Raw genomic sequence first — 18608 nt, forward strand, 5'->3', positions numbered from 1 at the left:
AATGAATAAAAATGGGAGGACTCGCAGGTCTTGTAACCCTCTTTACAGTCACCTCAGATATAGACTGTAGAACCTGTGCTGTTTTTGACACTGAAACACAACCATAGAATCATATTTCTCTTCTATCTCTAAAATTATTCTGAGAAATAAACTACTGTTGAAAATGTGTAATCCTGGATTTGTACCCTCCCTCAATTGGTAATTAATTAAATTGCATGTGGTGGAATAAGAAAAGCATGCATTGGAGTAGATTTCTTTTAGTCATGAATCAATTCCTACCACAGGAAAGTCTGCTCATGACTGTCTTTAGGATCAGTCTGAAACCTATAAAGCTGAAATGTGTGACCACTGTCAGCATGTGACCCACCCTCAGCATGTGACCACCTCAGCATCTACCCACTCTCAGAGAAACTGCCTGGACTCCTGAACAAACCAGTAAAGCTGAGGTGAGGCCCTAAAACAGCCTTTAAATGAAAATACCCAAAAGTAAAGTGTACCAAGATGTATACTTACTGGATTATTAGTTGTACAAAGATTTGGATGAAAAAAATAAGGGTTAATGTGCATCTCTGTGTTTACCTTGACTGTGCTAATGCCACTCCAGTAAGATAATTAAAATGCTTTTAAAAAGTTCTTTCTTCCATTTTTGGAGGAAGGGTAGTTGGGCACATGTACTATAGCACATTTCATATCAGGCTGTCTTTCAAACTCATGTCCTCTTTTTCTTTAATTGTTGTTGTTGTGTTTGTGTGAAAAAATCATGAATACAGTCTACTCAGTCTATACAATATTACTTGCAGATATATGAAATGAAGGCTAACCTTTTGGCTTTTGATGGTCAGCTGGAAAGCTCTTCCCAGAGGAAGCCTATTTCCACTATTCTCAACATTAATTAGTTGTCTACACTTTTTTCTAGGGTTGTGGCCTCATGAGATTGTCTCCTTTCATGGTAACATGTCCACTTGTGTTCTTTCTGTTCATATCCTTTTAGGCAAGCATGTTGATGGGACTTCACGTATGTATCTTCTGACATTTCTAAGAGACAATCCAACAGCAAACATCCTGATCTTCTGAGTCTTACAATCTTTCTGTTCATCTTCTATAAGGATCTCAGAGTCTCAGATGCAGGAAGTGTGTTGTATCAGTTGAGGCTGTGTACATATAATTACTAATTCCTGCATTTTGATGGGCTGTGATTTTCTGTAAGAGTCTCTGTTGCAAAGATATTTCTTTTGGAAGGGTGAGGTCCACATATGTATATAAAAATTTGAAGGTAGGAACAACAGATGATATTTGTCTTTCTGGGTCTTGGTTATCTCACTCAATATGATCCTTTCTAATTTCATCTATTTATCTACAAATTATGTAATTTTAACTTTTATGAAGATGGATAGTATTTCATAATAAACACAAACATGTTTTCATCGTCTGCAAATCAGTTAAAAGTCATTTGGGCTGTTTCCATTTCTGACTGTTGCCAATATTGTAGCAATGAACATGGCTAAGCAATAACTGTGGGGTGCACTGTAGAGTTCTTTGGGCATATACTGAGATGTCCTAAAGCTAGCCGAGGTGGAAGAATTATTTGTAGTTTCAGGGGTCCCTCAAACTGATTTCTGGGGTGGCTAGATCAGTTTTCAATCAACATGGCCTTCCTCTTCACTCAATTGATTGTGTTCTTTAGCTGTGCAGAAGAGTTTGAGGTTTATGAAGTCCCACTTTTGGATTGTTGACCTCAATTCTGGGGCAAATGGGGTCCCGTTCAGAAACTCCTTTCCTACACCTGTATTCTATATGGTACTTCCTATGTTTTCTTCCTGCAGATTTTATACCTATACACAGATAGATTTTCTATATACCTACAACAAACATACAGAGAAAGAGATCATGGGCACATTTCCATCGATATAGTCTCAAAAAGGAAATTTCTAGTAATAAACCTAACCAAATATGTGAAATATTTACACAATAAAAATTTTAAATTTTTGAAGGAATTTTGAAAGAACACTAGAAAATGAAAGGACATTCCATGCTTATTGATTGGTAGAACTGAAGCTAAAGAAATGACTATTCTAACCAAAAGCCCTTTGCAGATTCAATGGAGTTTCAGTGAAAATCTGACATTCTTCACATTAATACAAAAATTATCCTAAAATTCACATGGAACAACAATGGACCCCAAATACCTAAAATAACCCTTAACAAAAAGAGCCATATTAGACAGACTGACATTCTAGGCTTCCAGACATTAAAACCAGAGTAATAAAAGCAAATATGGTGCAGACCCCCAAATAGACATGAAAGCCAATGGAATAGAACAAAGACCCAAACATGACTACACATATGTATGCTATAGCTATCCAATCAAGCTGCCAAAGACATACATTAAAGACAAGATAGCATCTTCAACAAACAGTTCTGGGAAACCAGATGCCCACATGTATAATGAAGTTAGACCTGCTTCTATCACCCACCACTAATTTCGACTGTCTCAAAGATCTAAATGTGAAACCTGAAAGTATTAGAAGAAAATATAGGCCGTACTCTACATAATGTGGGTATAAGAATGGAGTTTCTGAATAGGACCCTATTTACCGAAGAATTGAGACCAGCAATCAATAGGTGAGACTTCCTGAAACTAAGAAGATTCTATATAGCTAAAGAAACAGTCGCTGAATAAAGAAGCACACAGAGTGAGAAAGAACCTTTGCTAGCTGCCCATCTTATAAAGGATTAATATATTGTAGAAGGAGACTGTACGTTGGTTTCCTGGCCACCCAGACCCAAATAACCACACAAAACTACATAAATAATAATGCTGTTTGGTCTGTGGCTCATGCATCTTTCTAGCTTACTTTTCCATCTTAAATTAACCCATTTATATTAATTTATGTATCACCAAGAGGCTGTGGCCAACTGGTAAGGTTCTGGCATCTTTGTCTATCGGCAGGTACATGGCATCTGTGTGACTCTGTCTTCTTTCTCCCTGCATGCATTTTACGTTTCCCACCTAGCTCTATTCTGCCCTGCCATGGGTCAAAACAGATTCTTTATTAGCCAATGGCAATAAAACATATTCACAACATACATAGGGGAATCCCACATCAATATATAGAATATATTAATAATTTAAAAACAGCCAAAACAAAACACACACACATAGGCACACAGAAAACAACACAATTACTGGCTTGGGTTCTAAAGAGAGTTCTCAAAAGAAAAAATAATAATGGTTAAGAAATATCTCAATTTATGTTTATTATCAATAGCAATTAGAGAAATGAAAAAAAAACAACTTTGAGAGTCTATCTTATCCCACAAATTGACAAAGATCAACAAAATAACAAACAGCAAACACTGAAGAACATATCTTAAAAAGTGAACCTCCATGACAGATAATGGATATCTCATAGACTTTTATCTTTGTGTTTTCAAGTCAGAGTCAAAGACCATCAAGGTTGTTTGAGTTTCTTTTTCTGAGTATAACTGTGTACAGAGAGAATGAGTGACTCTGTATATGTGAACAAAAGTGTGCATGAGATTTGTGTATGTGAGAGTGTGTATGTGTGTGGGAGATAGAGTGAGTGAATGTGTATATATAAGAGAGAGAGAGAGAGAGAGAGAGAGAGAGAGAGAGAGAGAGAGAGAGTGTGTGTGTGTGTGTGTGTGTTGCATGTATGTACGCATGCCAGCCCACTCTGATGTCAGAGCAGATGGTGAGGGGATTCATCTATCACTCTCCTTCTCATTGCGTTGAGACAAGGTCTCTCATGGCTATGACAACATACCAACTGGTAAATACTCTTTAACTATGAAGATAAAACAAAAAAGTCATCCAATGGAGGAAGAATAAAATGATGAATGGAAAACAATTTCTAGAATGAAAAAGAAGATGATTATAAGGGAAGTTGGAGCTTCATAAAGAAAAAAAATAATTCATTTTTAAATATTGGTACAAGTATACAGGTTTAATATAATCAAGTGTTCCTATCTCCCCTTTTTTTCAAATTAAAATTTTAGCTTAGGATACAAGGTGATGGGTTTCCTCTGAGCTTCTTCATAGATACAGGTCATAATAGTTTGTCTTCACTGAAATCTACTCTCTCCTGATTTGTGAGATGACATAACACACATACAAACTGTCAGGCAGATAATCATACACATAAAATAAAAATAAATATATGTTTTCTTTCTGCCTTTCTTTCCTTCTTTCTTTCTTTCTTCCTCCCTCCCTTCCTCCTCCTCCTCCTCCTCCTCCTCCTCCTTCCTCTCTCTCTCTCTCTCTCTCTCTCTCTCTCTCTCTCTCTTCTTTTTACCAAAACAGGGTTTCTCTCTTGCTTTGGAGCCTCTCCTTTTGTAGACCAGGTTGGCCTCGAACTCACAGAACTCTGCCTGCCTCAGACTCCCTAGTGTTGGGATTAAAGGCAATCGCTACCTCCACTCAGTAAAATAAATATACTTTCAGTAAAAGAAATGTCACTGATATTTTGGGTGTGTTTTTTATTACTTTAATGGACACATGGAGATATACAAGGAATATACTGTAACATTTCACTGCAATGTACCACTATCAGATTGGGGCAACTGGTACATCCAACAACAAATATTTATCATTTCGTTGCAGTAGAGGGATACAACATTTTATTTGCTATTTTGAAATGTGTAATTAATTGACATCCCTAAATCATCTTGCTGTGTTTTATAGAGCATGAGAAGGTATTTCTCCAAACAACTGCTCCCTTCTACTTGTACCATCCACTTTCTACTCAACACTCAAGACTTCCCAGCCTTTAATATCCACCATTTTACTGTTACTTTATTTCCATAACTCTTCTTCCTTCTGTGCGCATTGTCTTTCTGTGTGTGTATTATTTCACTTCACACACTGTCCTTCAGTTTAGTCATATTTCTGCTGTTGACATAATTTCACATTTTGGTCACTGGATAGCACTCTATTATGGACACACACACACACACACACACACACACACACACACACTTCTGTAACCACTCATTTACCCAACACTTATAATTATACTCTACATTTGGCTTATTGTTAGGAATGCTACAAGCGGCCTACAGTTACAGATGTCTCTAACTTTCCAGCAGTGGAATCTGGAAATGATGTATCTCAGTCTCATATATATTGAGAAACATCTATGTTATTTTCCAAAATAGCTGCATTAATTAACATTCCCACCTAAAATGCACAAGTTCCTTTTTCTATGAGGTGTCTATAGTATTTCATCGTATTTCTGTCATTTTTAGCATAGTCAACGGAGAGGATGCATTTTAATGTAATTCTTTCTAGTTTTCCTTTCCTTAGTTATTACTGGAGTTGAGTAAATTTTTCTGTATCTTTACACATTTGAAAACTGCCTATTGATGTCATTTGTTTATTTTTTGTGATTGCTTGAGTTTTTTCTCTGTTTAAGGATTTTTTTTTTTTAGTTCCTTGCATATTCTTCATTTTACCCCCTTTTTCTAGGGTTTTTCTCTACTTCTGTTGGTTGTTTACTATGCAGAAATTTAAAGTTTGATAAAGCTTGATCTTGTCAACTTCATGTCATATTGCTTTTAGACTCATACCCAAACTTTATTTGCCTAGAACAATGCAGACCCATACTCTGCTTCTGTGGACAGAGGTAGATTTGAACTCCATGAAAGAAACTTAAGAGACAGGGTAAAGCTTGTCTACCTTGAACTCACTTTCTCCAACGTAGAACTCACTTATGTCTGGGACATTTTTCCATGTGTGAAACCTGCCAAATTTGAGGGATAAGTATCATGGCCCAAGATACCCATTCCTCTCATTGCCTGGTTTTTAATCTTATCTGGGGTCCAGAGAATCATCATAAGCTTTACCTTGTTATAAAGGATTCTAGGAAAATATCTTCCCAGTTCATAGGTATTGTTGATTTTTTTTTTGAGCGCCACCTTTTTGCTGATGTGTTTCTCCTAAATTCACTTTTGTGAAACTGTTCCTGCTTTCTCTTTAGATTCTGCTAAAGACTAAAGAAGCAGTCTACTTCCACTCCCAGGGGACGCACTTCAAAGATGTTACATATAAATAATCCTGCACTTTTAAGAAGACCCCAGATGGCAAAAATGAGCTCACTCTTCTAAAACTCTATAAGTCAGGTTAGATTTGGCATATAGGGGTGGAGGATTATTTTCCCATCTGGACTCCTAAGTACAAGCATTGAGTTACAAACAACATAACAATCAATTTCACTTTGTGTAATGTTCCATCGGGTAGCAATTAGGAAATTCTAGGCAAGATCCTAAATGTCTCTGTTTACAGCACTGCTGTAACATTTAAAGAATGAAAGGAGCTTAGACTGCATCCCACACCACCACCACCAAGGCAGAGATTCAAACATTGCTCATGAAATGCTACATCATTTTCAGTAATTAGAATTTTATTTGCTTCAGGAATAAATGAACAACAACAGTTTTTTGTTAAAAAAAAAATCACTACGATCTACTTATGATGCCACCAAAAAGAGCATCGTTCAGTGAAATGCCCGAGTAACAGAAAAGACTCATCCTTTGTTTTAAGGATTTGGTGTTGTAAATTCGAATTGAGGGTTTCAAATAGATTCTAGAGATGAGAATTCAGGCTATGGCCTCAATTACAAAATGGTCCTATGTAAATAATTCTAGAGAATGAATGGTACCATGAAAGTGAATTACTAGTTGAATATATTTCACACAAATGAAACCAATGAGGTCATTATTTCAATAATCTGTATATACAAATAAAAAGGAGCAAAATATTAGCTACTTGTTTCTTTTAAAGATTTACAAAAATAAATAAAAATAATTTTTTACAAGCAGCTTATTTAATAATATTTACTATTTCAACAGCTAGTTCTCTAAGCAGTATAATCATTTTATATTTATTAGAAGAATATATTACATTTTCAGGATATTGCAATTATTACTTTTCTAGTTTCAATAACTTTTACATCTATTAACAGTGAAAATATTTCAATACCATTTTTGTTTGTATCTTGAAGAGTATAAAAAATTCTTCAAACATATATATGTAAATCCTTCATTTTCTCATTCAATCATCTATAATTTGGAGACATAAGCATTTTTAGACAATCATTTATACAAACCACAACTTAGGCACACCAAGTCGTACAGCCAAGGGTGCTCAGAGTACGGTAAGTAGCTTGCTCATTCCATTTCATTGTGTATGATTGTCTGATCAAAACATAAGAATAAATAATATACAACTTCCAAAGCTTCTATGGTGATATTTTAGGTGATTTACATAGTTTTTCTTTTCACACTTTTTCAAACTTCTCCTGAAAGGACTCAGACAATTGTTCAAATGCTAAAACAACGTTGTCTTCTTCATTTTCACACAGTTCACGTAAGGAGATACTGCAAATAGAAGAATACATATATATAAGTGTCATGAGTATTATAAAAAAGGCTGTCCTGTAAAGTGATTAAGCAATATTAGCAAATTATATAGAATACTGATAAGAAACAAATTCATTAACTAATTTATGTATGTACGAAACAAAAAAGAAATAGAAAAATAAGAGAAGGTGTTCTGTGCAGTGTCTTCATTACAAAGAAAATTGAGAGACTCCCAAATTCTATGTTCATGGATCCCTGCTCCCATAAATAGTACAATAAAAATTTCTTTTCTTTTCACTGTTTATCTTATGGACCTACTTTGTGGAGTTTTTGTTTTTGTTGTTTTCTGATGCATTTTTTTTAAAACTGTGTTCAGAAAAAATTGTAATCCACGATAGAGAAGAAAAGCTTCCTTTCTTTTTCTAGGTAGGTGGGGAAAAAAAACAAAAAACAAAAGCAGGACACGGCCAATAGAATAATATTCCTCATCTAATCCAGATGTCCTCACCTAAATCCCCAGAAACCTGTAACCATGTTAGGCTCCATGTCAATGCAGTATTACATCACTGATGTAGCCACAGTTAATAGTTAATCTTGAATGCAGGGGATTATTATGGGTCCTCCAGATGGAGCCAATGGACTTCTCCAGAGTGCTCATGGTGTGAGGAAAGTGAGAACTGATGTCAGAGGGGTGGGATGTGGACACTTGATTCACACTCTCAGCTCTCTCCACTGAACTTCCCTGACCTCAAAGCCATAAGGAAATAGTGAGCAAGGAACCCCTAAAATAATGCAGACAAGCCCTAAAGGTTAGGAAAGATCCAAGGTTTTCCACCAGAGTGTCCAGAATCCCAGTTTTACCCAGTGGAACACACTTTTGACTTTTGACCTCCAGAATGGTAAGATTTAAGTAGGTTTATATCATTAAGTGACAGCTTGCTACATCAGCATTAAGAAACTGTTACAATGGTGTGAAGAAAGGATGAAGAAACACAGAACTTAATAGTTCATAGAGAGTAGCCTTGGCAGAAATAAATCCCAATCTGACATCTTAATTTGCCTTTCTTTGTTTAATATTTTGCCCTTACTAGAGATCCATCTTCCCTGGGTCTTTACTCATCAACATACTGAAATCTTTATCAGCAACATTAATTTAGTTCTCCTCAGTTCCAGACTAATCACTGTGATGATGTCCTCTGTTATCCACCACATAAATAAATTCTATTTTTTGTACATAATCACAAATGTCACTTTCATAATGTAATGTGTGTGCTGTGTGTGTGTGTGTGTGTGTGTGTGTGTGTGTGTGTGTGTGAAAGAGACAGAGGGAAAGAGAGAGATTTATAATTTAAACCTTGGTCATCTTTAGCCACTATATGAACTTCGGAATCAATGTTTCTAACAAGTATTTATGGAGTTAATATCCCGTATCATTACTCTGTTTCCTTAGTTCAGACCTTCATTCATTTCTGACCACCCTCACTGTTGCACACTCTGAGACAATCTGACACATCTCCACCACATAGAAAGACTGTAGATCTACGCCACCCTCACATTCACTGCTCTGTATCCATGATGCTCAAAATATGCAGACCTAATTCTAAAATGTAACATTGAATTATTTTCCTGAAACAGACTCAGATTTCTCAGGAACCATAAACTAAACTAAGTCTTTCTTCTGTAAGTCCCCTTGTTCACAGTGTCTTATCACAGCAACAGAAAAGTAGCTAATACAAGGACCGTAAAGGTGGAAGTAGACTTAAAAATCCTTGTTCCTGAAATGTTTAAAAGTGTCTCAAAACAGTGATACAACCACATGAGATTGGTTACATGAATGAGTGAATTAATGTTTTATTTTTCAGCCTGGCTTTGCACTCAACTTTAGTATCTCTGGAGGCTTCTGGGTTGCTCTCAGGATTATACTTTGGATAACTATCACCTAGAAATGCTACAAATCAGTGGTTCTGAACCTGTGGGTCATGACCCATTTGGATGTCACATATCAGAGATGCTGTATATCAGATATTTACATTTAACTCAAATAGTAGCAAAATCACAGTTATGAATTAGCAATGAAATAATTGTATGTTTGGGGGTCACCACAACATGAGAAATTGCAATACAGGGTCACAGCATTAGGAAGGTTGAGAACCACTGCTATAGATGAACAAAATTATTCCCTCTGATTTTGTATGCCTCAATTTCACACTGTGTATATAAAAATTACATATAGGCCTAATTCAGCTCTGATCAAGGAAATAAAACAAATGATTGTTTATTAAGGATGTAATAATAATAAGCTTTATGATCATTTTGAATATACCTGTGACAAAATAAAGAACATTTATTAAAGTGTTGAAAGACATTAAGACCTGAGGGACTAGGATGATGGTCATTTAATTAGGTGACATTATTTGGCCAATGCAGCCCAAGGATGGGGTGCTCATATAGAGTTTAAGATTGGTTGTGGTTAAGTAGGCTTTGTTGTAGATCAAAATAGGAAGTGGCTATGCACTGACAATCAAACAAACCCCGTAGAAAAATATAGGTTGTAACAAGATATTCAAGAGGAAGCACATGATATAACCTGGAGACCTGATGTTACATCAGAAACATTTTGTGTTTAACAAGATTTTGCAATTGAGACCACTGGGAATATCAGGATGTGGTATCAGTGATGCTCTGGACTAGTTTCCTGTTAGTGTTAGTGCCTGAGAGTGAGACTCTCTCTGGATAGACATTAATCTCCAAATTACTATGAAATTAATTATATTACAGAACATAACCAAAGGGTTGTGCATAGGAGGATTCTATAAACCCTCTGGGAAGTGGAAATAAATAGTATGTAACAGTCTCCCCATACTTTTCCATACCTGGTTCATGACAAGAATCTCAACATTTCTAAATTACAATTAAATTTCTGAAAAATATGAAAGTAATATTTCAACATGTAACATACCTGATAGATTTAATGGTGGAGGAAAAATATTTCAGCAGATCATAAGCTCTCCCTTGATGTATCCTAAATAACATAAAAGTGAAATTAATGACAAAAAATATTTGCTCTGAATTTTTACACCCATAAATTAGGCCTATATCTTGGACATGATCACAGAAATGGATTTTTTGTTTGGTTGTTTGGTTGGTTTTTGCTGTGGGATAATCGTTTTGTATGCTATGAATATGTATTTCACTTATTGGTTAACAATAATGCTAAATTAGCCAGGTGGTGGTGCATACCTTTAATCCCAGCACTTGGGAAGAAGAGGCAAGGCAGGTCTCCATGATTTTGAGGCCAGTCTGGTCTACAAGAGCTTTTTCTAGGACAGTTAGTACCTGTCTCATAAAACAAAATAAAATGATGATGATGATGATGATGATGATGATGACGATGATGTTTAATTGGCCTATTGCCAAGCAGAATCAGGCTAGGCAGGAAAGTCGAACAGAGATACAGGGAGAAAGAAGGGCGGGATCTGGAAAGATGTGAGCCAGCAACCAGAGGAACCAGACATGCTAGAAAATAGACAATGCCATTTACCCATGTGTCAAAATGTAGATTAATAGAAAACAGGTTCATTTGGCCAGGTACTCATGTCCAAAATATCAGCAACTTGAGAAGTTAGGGCAGGATCGATGCTTGAGAGTTTGGGGTCAGCCTCCTGGGTTAATTTAAATTGTAAAATCTAATTAGTAATAAAACTGAGAAATAGGCCAAGCATTCTGTAATTAGTACAAGTTTTTGTGCATTTATTTGGGACCATGCCACAGCACATGAGACAAAAGAAAAAACTCAGCCTTTGCTTACAGTTTTTGGTGTTGGTTTTGTTATTTTTCAGTGGAGGCTCACAATTGATCAAAGTGCAGAGAATAAGTGATTGTGAGCACTAATACCTATTTGGGACATCTATGTCTCCTCACCAAGGCAGGACATCACAGAAGAGGAGACAAGAAGAACTAAGAGCGGGAAGTGAGAGGAGTGCTCTGAAATGCCAGCTTCAGGACATGGCGTGACTCATGACTCCCAGCAGCTGAGGTCACCTGCACAGGGTCTGTGCAAGAGACGGACCACTAACGTCAGGCATGGATGAGAGAGGAACCACTAACATGCAGGTATGGATGAGAGAAGGACCACTATCATCAGGCATGGATGAGAGAGGGACCACTAACATGCAGGTATGAATGAGAGAGGGACCACTAACATGCAGGTATGGATGAGAGAGGGACCATTAACATGCAGGTATGGATGAGAAAGGAACCACTAACATCAGGTATGGATGAGAGAGGGACCACTAACATCAGGCATGGATGAGAAAAGGACCACTAACATGCAGGTATGGATGAGAGAGGGACCACTAACATGCAGGTATGGATGAGAGAGGGACCACTAACATGGCTGGCATAGATGAGAGAGGGACCACTATCATCAGGTGTGGATGAGAGAGGGACCACTAACATCAGGCATGGATGAGAGAAGGACCACTAACATGCAGGCATGGATGAGAAGTGGGCTCATAGAACAACCAGGGCCCTGTGAGCTAAAGAAGGGAGAATTGTTTTCTTCAGGATTGTAGTCACTGGTGGGCTCCTGTGCCCCACACTCACGCAGGCAGCCCTCATATAACTCAATGGGTCACAAAATGAAAGAAAACAAAATTCAAAGACTCAAAATGGGAGGATGATTTGCTGGAGTGAAAGGGTACAACTGGGAAGAGATACAGGAATGTGGGTGGGAATGTAGTCGTATTGTTTTATATACAATTATGAAAATATCAATGAATAAGTTTTTAAAACAAACAAAAATATTACCTACTAATGCAACAGCTACTTTATTCACAATAATAAATTGGGATTAATAAACAATAGTGTTCCAAGTTTCTGAGGACTATCACAACTTTTTATAACAATAAAAATTGCTCAATTTTTAAATTTTTATTTATTTGTTCACTTTTGGTTTTTCAAGACAGAGTTTCTCTGTGTAACAACTCTGGCTGTCCTGGAACCCACTGTGTAGACCAGGCTGGCCTCAAACTCACAGAGCTCTGCCTACCTCTGCCTTTTGAGATCTGCCTACCTTTGCCTCCCAAGTGCTGGGATTAAAGGTGTGAGCCAACACTGCCCAGCAGATTGCTCATATTTTCATGTCAACTCTATGTTTAATTCCTTAGTGTATTTGCCTCTAGATGTTTGTGTTTAGCACTTGGACGAATACATCTCTGCTCACGGACATTTTCCTGAGTACTTCCGTGGAAGTGAATATTCGAAATGCTTGCCAGATTATTTCTTTAATTTATCAAGAGAGAAGATACCTATTGACCTGGTCAAACCTCATAAAGGATTCATACCTGCAGCAGCCAAGTGCATATGTGTTAAGTGACAGTCTTCTTTCATGACTGTCCAACTTTTGTGACCACAGCAATTGTGTGCAGAGTGACTTAAGTAATGCTTGGTCCTGCTTACACTTTTAGAAATGATTTCCCTGGCAACAAGCGAAAATAACTGTCTCAGAACCAGGTAAGCAAACTAGACACTGTATATTCTCTCAGGCATTAAGCAATACCAGATTGTTATTTGTCATTAAAATTCCAAATGATGACTAAGTAGAACTGTAATATAAAGGTATATTTGAATATTCACAAAGACACATTTAGAGTATATATTTTGGTCAAGTGAGTTGGCCTAAATGCCAAACTTTTGCAGACAAACTAGAAATAAAAGTAGTATAGAGTATGTTATCATCTTTGCCATCAGTCTGGAAGTAAAAATCTAATATGCTTCGTAGGGTTAACCATTTCTTGGAATTATCGGGAGTGAACATACCTATTTTCCTTCTCTAATCTCACAAGAGATCCATGCTTATAAAAGTCAAGTGCATATGCACTAAGTGGCAATTTTCTTCCTGTACTATCAAATCTGTGTGGCCACAGCACTGGGGCTTGGGTGTGATCGATACCAATTGTGTGCAGAACGACCTAGAAATAGAATTTTTGAGTTGTTATTCATATAGAGAGAATGCTTGCGATTTAGAATTTGGAGTCGTTTCATCTTCATTAATACATTTCAAGAACACTCTGTTGATAAAAAAGCAGGTGCCTTCTGCACACACAGAGACAGTGCATCACAGAGCATGACTTAGCTCCACCTGTGAAGAAGACCCTCACACACACAGCATGCTGATGGCAAATCCACCAGTCCTGTTGGAATAGAGCAAGACTGACTAGGAAATAAAAGAGAACTGAAAAACTTTAAAGTCTCCTTAACAATTCAGAGAATAACTTTGCAAATGGGTTTCAGAGAGCAGGAGGCAAGCATTTCACAAAAGAAAATTCAGCTGGAAAAGTATAATGCTCTTCCATATCAACAACCATAATAAAAAGAGTAGAGAGAGGATAGAGCAAAAGCATTAAAAGGGAAGAGAGCAAATAAGTCGTTTTCTCTGTTCATTTCAGAAACTCTGGCTCAGCTACGCCAGCTGCTTCAAAATGGAGGAAATAGAAGCAGAAACTGCCTTCTAAAACTCGGTGGGCAGCGAGTGTCAGTGACAGCGAGTGTCAGTGACAGCGAGTGTCAGTGACAGCGAGTTCATGTATGCACCTAATCTCTTCTAACTAATTCTGATTTTGCAGCAATAAGATACAGACTTTCTAGTTTACTCTTATTGTATCAACACCCCTCTGAATTGCCATGGAAACTCTACATATGAAAAGAAAGCAAAAGTGATTGTTACATTTTAGAAATTGAGTTAATTGCATAATAAATGGAAAGCAGAATTATTTCACTATTGTCTTCTCATTCCTCCTGTTCTTCTTCTTCTACCCCCCTTTTATCATGACACGGGAACACACTCTAGCCCTGCCTGAAGCTCATTATGCAATAGTCAAATTTTTAGTAGTCCTCCTGTCTCAGTACCTCCAGTTACACTGAGCATCCCCACTTACATGATGGGCATGAGCTATCAAATCCATCTTTGGAAAGGAAACTATAATGCTTAAAGATTAATATTGTTCTTTCAAACTATTTAACTACCAATCTCCTACATATCTAAGCAGTCATCCATATGAAATAAAAAGCTCCGATATCCCATGACTGGCTGCAATACATGAGAAATCTGCACTTTTCTGGAGAAAAAGTGGGTGGCTGTTGAGGGAAGAGGGGAGGCTAGGGAGGGAATGGTAGGAGTGGAGGAAGAGGAAACTGTGATCTGTCATCAGGCTGGGAAATTTAATTATTTAATAAAAATGTTTTTCTTACAATAGAAAGTACAATTTTTTATCATCTGTGTGCTAATATTCTACAGCTTCAACAGCAGTCTGTTATCATACACCACTCAGACTGGAGCAAACGCCCCGAGAGACTGATTAATGAACATCACTCTTTATTTACGTTATCTGAAACTCCTGGATGAAGCAAATCCACATCAAAGTTTCCAGAAAGACAAACAAATGGTGAAACTGCCGTCCTTCCTTCCCTGCAGCTCATCAGGTGAGACGCAAGTGGCGAGTCTTCACGTTCCTTTCCTGTGAATTCTGACCAGAACAGATTGAGATAGATCCCTTTTGTTACTGAACTTTTATTTTTTGTTTGTTTGAGACAAGGTCTCAGTATGCTTCTTCAGCTGACCAATGTAAACCAGATTGACCACTCTGACCTCCAGCAATCCCCCTGCCTCTGAGTGCTGAAATTAAAGGCAGGCGCTACCAGGCACTGAAGATTCATTTTTAAATACAACCACAGCATCAAACTTCATTTCCTTGTATGACAATTAAACCAAGCTGAAAAGAGATGTCATTGAACCTATCAGTCACCACATAAAAGTCTTAGTACATGCCAATGCTGGGACTTTCCCTTCAAACCCTGTGTTGCCTGGAGGCTGGCCTCCGAGGCAGAAATATCTTACCTTTAGAAACTTTCTCCCACTGAGTCAGACTTGGCCTTAGAATCTTTCCAGACAGTATTCTCTCCAGGTACTAATCATGCCCAACTTGCTTAGCTTTCCAGGTCCAACAAGATTGGGCATGTTCAGAGTGGTGTGGTAATAGACTAAATATGGAATTCTAATGTCCACTATCAGTAAGCTTGGAAATGATTATGAGAGTACGTATACTATGCATTTCTGTTCTTAGAAAATTCCAAGTCATATCATCAAGTAGGCTCTAGTGTGTCACTGAGGCAGAATGTCTGCCTGCTCTTATCTTATCTGCCCAGCGAGGTGTGTGCCTGCCATTACTATCTGCTCTGGTTCATGCTGTCCTACAGTTATAGAGTCTAAGAATATACACACTCCTCTTCCTTGAATTTCCCCAACTGAAGATGGTAAAGTACAGTGATCCACAGGCATTTCTCCCCAAAGAAATTTTATATCTGCCATCCTTTTCTGTTTATGATTTCTATTTATTGGTTATAAATAAGAACAACAAAATCAAACTATTTCCCCATATATTTATAAAGCTCAAGATATTTGCATTCACTAATCATTTTAAACCAATCATTTGAAGCTCAATAATACTAAAAATATTATTCTCAATTTCAAGTGTCCACGGACAAAGCAAGGACATGACTAGGGCATCACTTTCCCAACTTTCAAAGGTAAGAATTAGCAGAGTCAGGAAATCTGCCCACAGTCTACGATATTCAACATCAAGCCTCTCCTGAAAAGTGGTCATAAGAATTTCTTTTGTTTCTCTTGTCTTAGAGACTGACCCAAAGTCAGCTCTCAATCAAAACAATTTATAAATGATTTAATTGGTTTTAGTCTCATTCTCCACTGCCCTTTAGTCAATCACAAACTTCCTTTTTATTTCATTTTTTGTAAAAGCTTAGAAAGAACCCAATTATCATAAGGCAAGCTGACTTTTCTGAAGTACTAGCTTTCTGAGACAAAAAAATGGTAGAGTTAAAGCACTGCCAATGACCTGCATCCCTAACATCCATATTGCATGTCCTTGGGCAAGACTATTACTAAATTGCTCCACAGGGAACTGAAACACACTTACCAATTTTTGACAAGGGGAGTTGATATTCCAGTTTCATATCAGCCAATCGGGACACAATTCGTAGAAAAGCAGCAAAGTCCTCTGTCACTTGTGTGTTGTACTCAAGCAGGGCCTCATTGAAGTCCTCAGGGAGGTCATCAAGGAACACCTAAATGCCAAAGGTTTTTCAGAGAGCAGAGAACACCTTCCTTAAAAACTGAGAAGTTATAACAATGTAAGATCACATAGTATAACTCTATTATTTTCAATAAAACATATTTCCTACCTTTCTTGATTGAAGTAAGACTAAAATGTTTTTGTTCTTATTTGCACTTGTAAAAAACAAATGCTCTACCCATAAAATTTGCTCTGATGCTCTCTAATGAAAACAGCTCTTGTAAGAGCAGAAGTATGTCCTCCACTGCCACTGGACTCATGAGCAATCTCAAAGGATCTAGGGACACGTATGTAGATCAAAGAAGATAGAGCATATTTTCAGGTTTGGAGTCAACTTCACCTGGTTGAGAGGTTTTGAAACCCTCACTGTATTTATTGTGCTAACACGGATTATTTTTTCAACCTGTACACATGAAAGCGCTGTATCTCTGATTTTCTTTTCTTTTTTTTTTAAAGTTTTGTGATGGTAAACTACAACCTAGAAAGCATTTTCCCCAAAACCATCTTCATTTAACACTTCTGGACCTGAAAAACTGTGAAGAAAAGACTTCTGCCATTGTCATCCATGCTATCAGAGCTACATCAGAAAGTTATATGGATATTCCTGAGAGAGTCAACTCAAGGCAGCAAGGAAACCAGAAAGACTGCTATGAAAGATATCACAGAAATATATATGACTGTTTTGATTAAATGGACAAATGCACTTTTTCAAAAATGACCAAGAAAAATAGTACTATTAAAATTTGAAAGCTGTTTGTAATATTTAGACTCTGGAAGTTAAGGGACAGTTTCCCAGACAACTTTGTAACGCTTTTTCATAGATGACACTATGACATACAGTCATATCTCAGGACACACATTCAACAATGAGGGTGGCTTTGGGGATTAAATGTATAATTACCTACATTGTGTGTGAGTGTGTATATGAACATGAATATGTGTGTGGGTGCTCTCTACCTTATATTTTGAAACATAGTCTCTAACCATACTTAGAGCTCTCCAATTAAGCTAGTCTGGACCAGCCAGCTCCAGGGATCATTTCACTGCCTTTTCAGCTCTGCGATTACAAGATATGTCACGTAGGTACTGGGAATCCACACTCAGATCCTCATGCTTGCATGGCAAGCATTGTATCAAGTCCTCTTCTCAGGCCTTTACGCATTTTCATTAATGCTGCATTTGGATGCAATCAATTAAAATCATGAATATACTTTCATCCTATTAACATATGTATGTATGTATGTATGTATGTATGTATGTAACCTTTGAACAGATCCACAGATTGACTTTTGAATTACAGATAAATATCATACTATTTCCCAAAGTAACAAATTGTATATAAAATGCATTTATTATCACATATTCATAAAATCCTATTGCAGCAGAATAATTTCTGGCATAATCTCTGTACTATGTTAAAAATTTTATTAGAAGATTTTACCTTTGATTGATACTCCTTGATATCAGCATCTTGGAACTTGGCTGGAATATATCTCCTTCCAAAAAGATTTGCCAGTACTAAGACCAGCTTTTCCATTACATCTTCAGAAAAACGTTTTGAGCCTATACAAAGCAAAAGTTCCATGATATATTTGTGAAAAATGCTTACGTCATTTTTTTCATGTTTAAAATGATTATTATGTTCATTTCGTAGCAACTATGGAATAACTTTAGCTGCACCTGAGCCTTTTTTCTTCTTCCTTCTACCTTCCTACTATAAATTACTTATATTCGGATCTAGACTTTGCTTGCTTAGATCTATCTCCCAGTGGATGACCAAATTTATGATGACATCCCTGTCTTTGTCAGTGTTCTATAACTGTAAAGAGACACAAGGTCCACAGCAACTCTTATGAAAGAGAGCACATAATTGGGGCTTGCTTACAGATTCAGAGATTTTATTCATTATTTTCATGGCAGAGAGCTTGGTGGCATGCAGGAAGACATGGTGCTGGAGAAGCAGGTGGGAGTTCTACATCTGCATCATGAGGCAGCAAGAAGAGAACGAGAGCTACTGGGCCTCCCTTGAGTTTTCAAAAACCCGAAAACCCACCCCTAGTGACACGCTTCCTCCAATAG

General features: G+C 37.1%; 1 protein-coding gene across 1 annotated transcript in view; it reads right to left on the reverse strand.

Annotated features, from left to right (window-relative positions):
• Positions 1-6438: 6438 nt before the first annotated feature.
• The window catches only part of LOC121462566 (probable ATP-dependent RNA helicase DDX60), an 81087-nt gene continuing 68917 nt past the window's right edge, over positions 6439-18608 (reverse strand). The window contains exons 32-37 of the mRNA XM_041674202.1: positions 17971-18092; positions 16374-16521; positions 14764-14906; positions 13201-13352; positions 10340-10402; positions 6439-7398 (exon numbers count right to left, since the gene is read on the reverse strand). Of these exons, the coding sequence (XP_041530136.1) occupies positions 7299-7398; positions 10340-10402; positions 13201-13352; positions 14764-14906; positions 16374-16521; positions 17971-18092 (728 nt within the window). The 3' untranslated portion in view covers positions 6439-7298. The remainder of the gene's footprint in view (positions 7399-10339; positions 10403-13200; positions 13353-14763; positions 14907-16373; positions 16522-17970; positions 18093-18608) is intronic.

The sequence above is a fragment of the Microtus oregoni genome, unplaced genomic scaffold (genome assembly GCF_018167655.1).
Source record: "Microtus oregoni isolate MIOR12 unplaced genomic scaffold, Mior012 000025F_ref0000491, whole genome shotgun sequence".
NCBI classification, from domain to species: domain Eukaryota; kingdom Metazoa; phylum Chordata; class Mammalia; order Rodentia; family Cricetidae; genus Microtus; species Microtus oregoni.